The following is an 11,262-nucleotide window of genomic DNA, read 5'->3' as shown; positions in this document are numbered from 1 at the left end:
AAACTACTTACTTTTCCTGTCATTCTCGAGCGACGAAACGGCCTACTTTTCTTTACCAAAAATAGCAGAATGGAAAATTAATACCTTTCAATACCAGTGCCGAAAAGTTCAACAGCACTGAAATGGGTGCTGGAAAGTTGAATTTTTCAGCACTTGTTTCTAAAAGTAACATTTTTCAATATTTTTTGTTTTGATCGGTGAATTAACTTAGCTCATCGATGTTTGGCATAAACTTCCATCCAAAAAGCGTCTTTCGGAATTGCTAAAAATGTTGTATGCAACTTGTTGCTAAACTTGATTTTTTCAGCACTCGTTGTATTTATCCAACTCGGTAAACCTCGTTGGATAAATTGGAACTTATGACTTTTCAGTATCAAGGTGGACTAGCTCAGTCCTTTCCAGGACAAAAGACCATCAACTCAAAAGTAGTCGTAGACCAAAGCTACCGACTACTCATCACTCAGGGTCGGCATTTCTACTCAGCGATTCAAGTGAGACACGGATGAAATAAAAATCAAGAACCACAATTTTCTAATCCTAACGTGTATTTTCTGGGTAAGTGTAGGGTGTGGGTGTGTGTGGGGAATGTAAGGCACTTCAGGGGCAACGTACCGTTCAGCAGCTGGACTCGCAGCGAGGCTTCGCTGACTCCACTCCAATCCTCGAACGCCTTCGGCGTTCACCTGCTCCAAGGCCGGTCACAGGAGCGCCCTCGACTGTGCCGCCACGATCCCGTGGGGGGGGGGGGGATGTTCTTGAGCTGCTGGTTGGTCGTCGACTTCCGGATGGCTTGAGCTGCTGCTGGGTTTGGGCTGGAACGCAGAGGTAGGCCAGCGGGCGTTGCTGGGCCTACTTGCGGCAGGCGTCTTCCCTCAGTGGCGGATTCGGCAGCCCCAGAGTCCACTGTTTTGGGCGTGCCGAGAGGGGATAATCTCCTGGACGATTATGGCGCCGCGCGCCAGAGATTCGGGGTCGGTGTTTGACGAAAAACGTAGCCAACGGCTCCTGCGCACTCACAAGGCTAGGTTCACCGGATACGCGTGCGCCGTCGCTCCGACGGACTGGACTTCCGTTCGGGCACTTCCACTTCCGGAAGGCGAAGACGTACACAGCACAAAGGACGGTACTGGTACAAACGGACACGACTAAACACACGGACGCCTGAATGGCAAAAAAGGCCGATGCTAAACATCGGCGGGCCAAGAAGACATTTCCCGCTCGAATTCCAAACGGGAGGGGAAAAGCTCCATTTTCTTTTCCACCCAATTCGAGTAGTCCTGCCCTATCGCTGTCAAGGACTATATCGTTACAGCGGCACGAAAACCCTTCTACTGCCATGTATTGTGTGATGTTGTATGTACGAAATCAAGTAGAAAAGTGAAGGTTCGTTGAAGAATTGTAACCAACGGTTACAAAATGAACGACTCGTTCTTAAAAAATCTTATTTTTGCAACTTGTTGCATAAACTACTATTATTTGCAATTTTTAAATTAAGCTCAATTTTATGGGGGCCTTTCCTAAGACCAAATAATTCATTTGGTGTCATTGTTTTCATCTTCATAAGTTTCCATACATTTTACCTAGCAATTTTCGAAAATCTGATTTTTAAAAGAATTTTTTGATTGGTGTCGGCAAAAAATAAGAATACGATTTTTGATTTATGGAATTTTTTTTTCATGTTAATTAAATTTCGAAAAATGCGTATACAAATTTGAAATATATTTTCTAACAATTTTAATCAAGCTTATGTTCGAAATGTCCTTAAATATGTGTTTAAATATTTGCCAAAATTTTAAATGAACGTTTTTTTTTATGGATCTGAATTATTCTTTGTAAAACAAATGAAAAAAAAAAAATTAAAATTGAATGAATGAAAATTTTGTTGGTTGAATATTTCCTCTCTTTTAAGTAATTTTACCAAAAAAAAAAAATGTTTAAAAATGTGAAACTGATGAAAATTAATCTGTCACCATTCCCTGATAATTACTAATTACCATTATAGTTTTTTCTGTGAAGATTATATTTCAAAAACGAAAATCATAAAGAAGTTTCAAAGCTATTCGAAAAAAATATATCAGAAATTGACAAAGATAGACTGATCAAAAAGTGTGGATCTTATCTCTATTAAACTTTAAAAATACGTATACGTATTTATAATTGTGAGGCTGCTATTTTTGTTTTAAAAATTTAACTTTAAATCATTTTGAAAAAATGGAATATTTTTGTAGATTTTTTTTTCGGAATTCAGATTGAGCTTTATATTAAAGTTCGAGCGAATGTGAAAAAAAAAATTATTCATTCAATATTTCAAGAACATTAAATTTCCATACATCAGTCTTGAACAAACGCAAAAAAAAACTTCAAGTCGATTAAACAACCCTTGAATGACCCTAATTGGTGCCACCACTTATCAGACACTGCTGGAGCATTTAACCGCAGAAGTGAAAACTCTCCCCTTAGTATAAGCTTCCCGTCAGCGCGACAGTCTAAACGATGACTAACACCATTTCATCTAGCAATCGATCTGCCACTTAGATTGAAGTGTTTGACTTTGCTCTCGTTCTCCAGCTTGACTGAACCTCTAACTGAAAACTCAGATCATATGTTGCCTCTCCAGTTCCCAGCGTTGCTGGTTCGACTTCCAAACTCCCAGCATGACACGATTTAACCGAACCCAGTCTGATTGAGTGTGTGTGACTGTGTTCGGTGCAAGCCAATTAGTTTAATGGATTTAATTAGTCTTTCAACTGCACATCGTTCAACTCGATCACACATCGATTGGCCCTGCCCTGCTTCTTCAACTGCTGATACTTTTGCCACCAATTCCAATGGTTGATTTCCAGCTTTAGACGCAAACTAGTAGGTATGACTAGCTGTTCACTTTAATCCATGCAATTAACTGTCATGTACTGCCCACCATTGAAAAAACGGCTAATATCCACTTTTGGCAAAAACGAGATATTAGCACCAGGTGGTAGAGGATGTTCCAACGCATCTTCTGGAACTTGAATTTTACTGAAATAGTGCTTAGACTTGGCTGCCAATGCGAAAAACCAAACGGCTAATATGCCACTCTTATGGGAAATTGCCTTGACGGAGATTTTGTCACAAACACTAAAACGCGTTTTTCTCGGAATACTTGATTTGGCATAATAGCCGAATTTTCAATTATGGGCAGTGTAACACATCAATCTTTTCATGTCGTTTTTCGACGTCTTTTTTTTGCTGTCAAAATTTCAGAGAGCATCGGCTTCCGTTTATATTAAATTTTTCATCAACTGGTGCATTTTTCCACTTGGAGCAGCTGGATCACAACCACCCACTCCTCTCGTAAACATTTGCTACTAAAAGGAAGGAAGATTTGGCAAAACGGGGTAGAGTTTTCCATTTTTATTTTGCGTCTTCTTGGCCCTTGTTCCTAATACACACTGTTTGGACGTTTACTTGCACTGTAAGCAAAATTTAGTCATTTTTAGCATTTTTTTTATTTGGTTTCAATTTGTCAAGATTTGTTGGCAACTAACCTGTAACCTAAAATCAAATTAGTTTTTTAACATTAAAAACTATCCAAATCAATGATTTGCTAGAACATTTTTTTTTAATTATTTTCCATAATATGAACCCACCGTGCAATTTCGCCCAAGTCTGCTAACCCGCAGGTCACACTGTGAGTGTAGTTTCTTCGTCGTCGTTTCGAGTCTTATTTTTTCCAATTTTACAGTATGCAAATACATGCCAAAGCCGGACGCGATGCATGGAGGATCCACCCGGCGACCGGTTGAAAGGGAACTTTGGTCGAAGAACGACGAAGGAAGGCAAAAAAAATCAATATTGAACACCCCGTATTTACAATTCTGACTGACTGAACTGTGTCGTCGTCGTTGGAGTTCGGTGTCGTCAGTTTGGTCACCTCTTTTCTGTTTGGAAAGGGTGAAATTTTGTATTTTCTCTTTTTTATATTTTGAAGGTGAACTTTGAAGTTAATTTTATCATGAATTTTGTTTCCTAAAAGTATCAAATAAAAAAAAATCATCGAATATTTCAAAACTAGGTTAGTTCACCCTATGTAAAACCCCACTTTGAAATTCGTCCGGAAAAATGTCGAACCTAAAAGGTGCATTTTATTTTGATTGTGGTTTACTTTTTTGCACCCTCCAGTCAATCGCGAGTGAAATTCTCCTGTTTTGAGGTGGCCACTTGGAGAAGGCAAAGGACATGCACGCCGATACGGGGAAGATTGGAGACGATGACGCATGCCAGGAGGTAATCGTGCTCGGGAATGTTTCCCAGATATATTTAGAAATTTGGTTAAACGAAGAAAACTTGGTTTAAAATAAAATAAAATAAATATATTTTAGTTCAGCATCAAATTTCTTCATCAAAGAAATTATATTAAATATATTAATTATTAAAAGCTTGATAAATGATAAAAACCCACCTTCATATTGTTTTTCTAAAATATAGTTGACTGAAAATCTAATTATATCTTAGTTTAAAACATTTTTTTTTTCAATTTATTTCCAGACTTAGTTAAATTCAAACGACGGCTAAAGTTCAACTCTTTTTTATTTTATCTAGAGAAAATTGTCATGTTTTGGGAATTTTGAATTCAATTCTATTTTAATACAAATTTGCTGTTTAGCATTTTAGAAAATATGAGAAGGAAAAAAGTCAATTTCATTATAAAAGTTAAAATATTCCTCGGATTCTTGAACAAGTTTTCTACTTAAAGCAGAGGTTCCCAAAGATCAAAAAGGATTCAGTTTTTTTTTCAGATTTCATGGGAATCGGTGGAGATTCTTATTGAAATGAACAAAAGCAATAAACATTATTTGGTGCTGTCCTATTTGAAAAATTGTAATTTAAAAAAAAATATTTATTCCTTTACAATGATTTGAAAATTAACCTCAAATCAATTTATTTTCAGTTTATGGTCTTGAAAAAGTGTTGAGAAGAATATCTTTTAAAATTAAATAAAATTTTAGACTTGTTTTCTGTGACTTCGTCAATGATTTATAAACTGTATTTTTTTCTTCGATCAACTCTGGCTTTTTTCACTAACATTTGCTATATTTTATGTAAAAATAAGTACCGTAAACCAGAGTGACATTTATAGGATAACATTGATTTTTAGAATATTTTCCAATTGGTAAGGATTTTCTCAAGATTGTTGTATGTATGTATGTATGTATGATCCCCATACCCGCAGGCAACTTGGTCCCGAAACACATGTGAGCGCTAGGTGAACAATTCGATCATCTTTTACTCCGTAATCTGTACACCCACGTGCACAAGTTTTTTTGCACGAATTTTAATGCTACAAATACCGGCGCATAGATCAAAATGGTTCCCTCTTCCCTCCCCAAGCGCCGGAAATTTGTAGCGGGTGTAGGGACACTTCGCATAGACGCCCTTGCTCCCATCACGTCACTGAGGGTATGGAGCGACGAGAAATTAATAAGCATGCCCCCCTAGTCGAACCTTCATTAGAGAAGCAGGCAATCCACAACTCACAGCGAACGACCAAGGGAACACCCTACCGCGTATATAATAAGATTGGCGTGGTTTGTCTTCAATGAGTTGTAAATATATCAGAATGAGTGAAAGAGTTGCCTGTATTAAAAAGGAAAGGTCTCACCAAACAACGGAGTCTTCAGCAAATTTTAATGTCTTCAATTTTGATGTTCGTGGAAAAACATTGAAAAGCTTCATTCTTGAGTTGTTCCGATTCCCCGTCCGTAGTATTTTCCCGCAGTCCTTCCGAGATGTTCCTGTCAGACAGCTCCATGCACTTGTACACGTTGGCCAGCTTCTGCTGGGCCTCCTCAAGGGTCGAGAAGATCTTGGACCAGAACTTGATGGCTATCGGCATCCGGCAGAAAGATGTTCCAAACGCGAACGTAGACAATCCCCTTCCGGCGTAGACGAAGTACTTTTCTTCTCTTCCAACGGGCGCGCACCGGGTTCCGCAACATTCACAAACCGTTCGAATTACTATGTTTTACTTGAACAGATAGAAAAAAAAACCGAAAAACTTCATAAAAATGACACGAGCAGAAAAATTTGCGTCCGACCTGCCGCGCAACCTACTTCGATCTCAGTAAGGATTTTCTCAAGATTGTTATTTTTAAAACATGTACTGGGCTAGGCCACACAAGATCCATGCATTAATTTGAAAATAAGTTTTTTTCAATTGTGTTTAAAAGTAGTTGCGTTGAAAATTATTATTTTAAGCCCTAGGGTCACTTTGATAGTCAAAGTTTTTCTTGTTAAAATCAGATTTCAGGTGTTTTAATTTAATTTTTACGTCCAATGTACCATGACTAAGGTTGATGATAAAGTTATTATTAAAAAAAAACATTACTTAATCCACCTTTAGGTGGTTGGTGCCTTCCTCACATTTAGAACCTCAAAACCAGGGCTGCGGAGTCGGGTCATATTTCAAGCGACTCCGACTCCGACTCCGGCTTTCTGAGATTAGCCGACTCCGACTCCGACTCCGGCTCCGGCTTTCAGATCCAACCGACTCCGACTCCGACTCCAACTCCGGCCCACCAACTCTATCCGACTCCGACTCCGACTCCGACTCCAGCTTTCAAAAAATGGTTGGCTCCGACTCCGACTCCGACTCCACATATTTTTATATATTTCAAAAGTTAGTTAATTATTATTTCGAAAACATTGATAAATAGGATTATTAAAAAACTCTCTAAGTGGAAAAAACCGGAAAAAAGTTTTTAGTTTGACAAGTTTTAAACGTTATTGAAACATAAATAAAAATAACGCCAGTTTTGAAGGCATTTTCAGAAGAACAGTTTGGTAAGTAAATTTGGATTTATTTACTTAACCTTAAAATTTTCATTAAATTGATAAAAAAATTAAATATATTGAAATGTTATTTTTTGAATGATCATGAAAAGAAAGCTGGCCTTAATGATCGGTTTAACATATAAATTCAATTTGCTCACATTTAGGTTGACATTTATAAGAAGCACAGTGACTATCATAGTCACCTTGTTTTTTTAAATAACAATTTTAAACGAAACTATGTTCAAAAGATCCATTGTGTTTGTAAGACGTACATGGACATGGCTGAAGAAGTTTATTATTACAAATCAATGTATCTTAAAAAAAAAATCGTGGTAAGGACGCTTAACGGGTCCTTTTCAAATATCCGTGACCTAGAAAATATTTTGCCTCGGAATTTTGGATTTATTTGAATTTTTAATTTTCTTATATATTTAAAAGCAGGCGCGCGATACTTCTTGCATCTTCACCTAAAACGAAGCTTCATGAATGGTCGTGCGCCTCCATGAAAATATATGAAAAAACTTAGAATCGGATAAAATACTAAAATCCACAGGTTAAATAATTTCTAGGTCACGGATATTTTTTTATCTTGAAATCCTTTCCTATCCTGAAATCTTGAGATTTGTTCAACGATAATTTACAACAATATCAAAATAGTTTGCCTAAGGATCAACATTCTCAGATTTTAGTAGAGAAATAGTAAACATTAAGATAATCGATATATTTAACATATTCAATGATAATTTCAAAATCAGCAGCAATTTTTTTTTTTTGATATTTGATGATATTTTAAGCGCGACACTTTTAACTTTTTGTACAAAGTTATAAACAAAATGCACATGCTGAGTTCCAAGTAATAGATTGTTATAATCGTTGAATATTTGTTGGAAGAGTTATCCTGTTAGTGATTTTATTCTATTTCCATAAATAGTGATTATTATTTTATATCTTTTGATGTATCTCGTAACTTTTTTCCTGAACATTGATTTACTTAAAATTACCAAGCCATTCGCTATCGGGATATAAGATGACTGTGTGTGTACTTTTTTCAGAAAGAACTAGATTAAATTTGGTCAAATTTGAATTTAAAGGGTACATAAATATCGGCAAAAGGATGCAGTCAAAAATCAATTAAATATTTCTGACTACAAAACCAATATTGTTTTTAATTTTTGAGTTATGATGATACTACATACTTGGGTAAGAAAATGGCAACGCAGCGCATGCAACTTGAAAAACAAGTTTTGTAAATTAAGCTGTTTTATAGCAAATACTAAAAATTAAAAAATAAACATAATTTTTGTTGAATTTAAGATAACTCCGACTCCGACTCCAACTCCGGGTAATCAGAAATGTTCGGCTCCGACTCCGACTCCGACTCCAGCTAATAAAATTTAGCCGACTCCGGCTCCGACTCCGACTCCAGCTGTTCGAGTTTTGACGACTCCGACTCCGACTCCAGGCTTCCCAAAAAGACCCGACTCCACCGACTCCGGCTCCGACTCCGACTCCGACTCCACAGCCCTGCTCAAAACCTCTCAAAACTACAGATTGTCAAGGCAAACAGATTGGCCAATGTTTGACAGATCCAAACGCGCTGGACACCAACCGCCCTTTACGCCCAGCATAACTGGCAGTGTTGCAAGCGCAAAACATACGTTGCCAGTGCCAATTTATTTTGCATCGACCAATATGTCTCCCTTGACAATCTGTACTCAAAACTAGGGCAACTTTTGATAAAATTTTACAAAAAAGTCTGCAGATTTTTTTCAATCAGAGTCTGTAAAAGCCAATTATGCCCTTACACAATATTACCCTTCATTTTTTCTTAACTGTCAAACAACAACAACAGAATCCACCTCCTTCAATTTCATCATCCGCCTTCGTCTTCTCCGGAGCAGATTCCCCCAGCAGCAGCGGACGATTGGTGCTTTTTGCGGAACTTTGTTGGCCAGTGGCTTGGATCGGTGGTTACCGAGTTCCAGACGCACATTGGGAAAACGTTTCTGGTTATTTTGTGCGTGAACTTGCTGCTGATTGGGTTTTACTGGCGGAAAGTATCATGACCGATCGCTTCATCCGGCCGAGTGAGTATTGATTATTTTTTTGTTCGTAAATTAACAAGGTCAAGTGACTAATTACGACGTGATTCAACAGGTACCGCCCAGGAAATGGAAGAGCTAAAGTTGTCAGTGGCACGTCCTCAATTGCCGAAGGAGCACGGCCCGCGGATCTAAAAATGTTCAACAAGCTTCGGTACCACTGGACCGGGTCAACAGCTAAACTCGGAAACTCCAGCACCCTCGTCTAGTTTGAGCAAGTCCGGCAACAGTAGCAGCAAGGATGTGTGCGTTCCATCGAAGCGAAAGGAACTGTCCAGTGAGGCGAAAGCCGCTGCTAACGCTGCACTAGCCCGGATTGAAGGCCGGGACAAAAAGGAGTTAAACACTTCCCTGGCGGCCATCCAAGCGCTGGTGCGACGCGAACTTGAAGTCGAACGAAAAGTCAAAAAGGAACACGGGAACAGCCGCGACTGGGGACAGCACGAGCGGTTTGTCGGAAAATGAGCGCAAAGACTTGGCCGTGCAGGGAGTTTATTTCCGGTATCCGCGAGAAGGTACTGAAAATTACGAATAAAAAATAAGATGCTGAGAAAAAAAATCAACGAAAGTCTTGAAATAAAGTTGAAAATTCGAAAAAACTGTTTTACTGTATGGCTTATCGGCGTATGACTAACGATAGGGTTATCAGATCTTCAATCTAATAGTCTCATTTGAAAGATCTTTCAATTATCCAACTAACGGTTGGTCGTACGATGGATCCGGACATCATTTTCATCATAATATCAGAGATCTGGCCTAAAAAAAGTGTATTCACAACACTAAAGTGCTCATAACTTTTGATAGGGTTATCAGACCTTTGATGTTTTAGCTCATTTGAAAGGCCATTCAGTTGTCTAACTAATGATGGATCACATGATGAACCCGGACACTATTTTCATCGTAATATCTGAGATCCGGCCTCCAAAAAGTGTCTAAATAACACTTAAGTGCTTATAACTTTTGAACTGGTCGTCAGATCTTTGATGTGTTAGGCTCATTTGGAAGGTTTTTCAATTATCTAACTAATGATGGATCGCATGCCAAACCCGGACACCGTTATCATCAAAATATTTGAGATCCGGCCTCCGAAAAGTGCATAAATAACACTTAAGTGCTAATAACTTTTGAAATGATTATCAGATCTTCAATGTTTAAGGCTCATTAGAAAGATCTTTCAATTGTCCAACTAACCACGGGTTGCATAATTGACCCGGCCATCATTTTCATCGATATATTAGAGATTCGGCCTCTAAAATGTGTACAGATGACACTTAAATGCTCATAACTTTTGATAGGGATATCAGATCTTCAATCTTTTGGGCTTGTTGGAAAGGTCTTTTGATAACCTATCCAACAATGGGTCGCATGATAGATCCGGACAACTTTTTCATCAAAATATTTGAGATCCGGCCTCTGAAACGTGTACAAATGACACTGAAGTGCTCATAACTTTTGATAGGGTTATCAGATCTTCAATCTTTTGGGCTTGTTGGAAAGGTCTTTTGATTACCTATCCAACGATGGGTAGCATGATAGATCCGGACAACTTTTTCATCAAAATATTTGAGATCCGGCCTCTGAAACGTGTACAAATGACACTTAAGTGATCATAACTTTTGATAGGGTTATCAGATCTTCAATGTTTTGGGCTTGTTGGAAAGGTCTTTTGATTACCTATCCAACGATGGGTAGCATGATAGATCCGGACAACTTTTTCATCAAAATATTTGAGATCCGGCCTCTGAAACGTGTACAAATGACACTTAAGTGCTCATAACTTTTGATAGGGTTATCAGATCTTAAATGTTTTGGGCTCATTAGAAAGGTCTTTCAAATACCTTTCTAAAAATGTATGATCAGACGGGTTTTCTTACAAAAACCACCCTTTTTACAATCTTTCAAACTTTAGCCAGAATCGTTTTTTTAGCATAACTTTTGAAATACTTAACAAAACTTCATAATAGTTAATATAGGTCTTGTGGGACCCTAAGACGGATCGAATGAGACCAGAACGGCCCAAATCGGTTCAGCCAGTCCGGAGATAATCGAGTGCATTTTTTTCGGTGCACGGACTTACAGACATACACACGCACAGACATTTGCTCAGAATTTGATTCTGAGTCGATAGGTATACGTGAAGGTAGGTCTACGAGGTCGAATTAAGAAGTTCATTTTTCGAGTGATTTTATAGCCTTTCCTCAGTAAGGTGAGGAAGGCAAAAATCAATATTCATATATAAATAACTTAATTTATCAGATTTTCAACAAATTAAATATAAATTGTTAAAAGGTCAGAATTTTGCCTAAAATTCGATGAAACTATTTTTGTATTTAAAAAATCGATTCATTTT

At 37.9% G+C, this 11,262-nt stretch overlaps 1 protein-coding gene across 1 annotated transcript; it reads left to right on the top strand.

Annotated features, from left to right (window-relative positions):
- Window positions 1-8,508: 8,508 nt before the first annotated feature.
- Window positions 8,509-9,235, top strand: LOC120414561 (uncharacterized). The gene is made up of 2 exons (XM_039575781.2): window positions 8,509-8,897; window positions 8,968-9,235. The coding sequence occupies exons 1-2, from the start codon at window positions 8,606-8,608 to the stop codon at window positions 9,045-9,047; spliced, it is 372 nt and encodes a 123-aa protein (XP_039431715.1). The 5' UTR covers window positions 8,509-8,605; the 3' UTR covers window positions 9,048-9,235.
- Window positions 9,236-11,262: the final 2,027 nt, after the last annotated feature.

This window comes from Culex pipiens, chromosome 2, assembly GCF_016801865.2.
Source record: "Culex pipiens pallens isolate TS chromosome 2, TS_CPP_V2, whole genome shotgun sequence".
In the NCBI taxonomy this organism is placed as follows: Eukaryota; Metazoa; Arthropoda; class Insecta; order Diptera; family Culicidae; genus Culex; species Culex pipiens.
The sequence above is the reverse complement of the archived record's forward strand: the minus strand, read 5'-3'. Positions and strand labels throughout refer to the sequence as shown.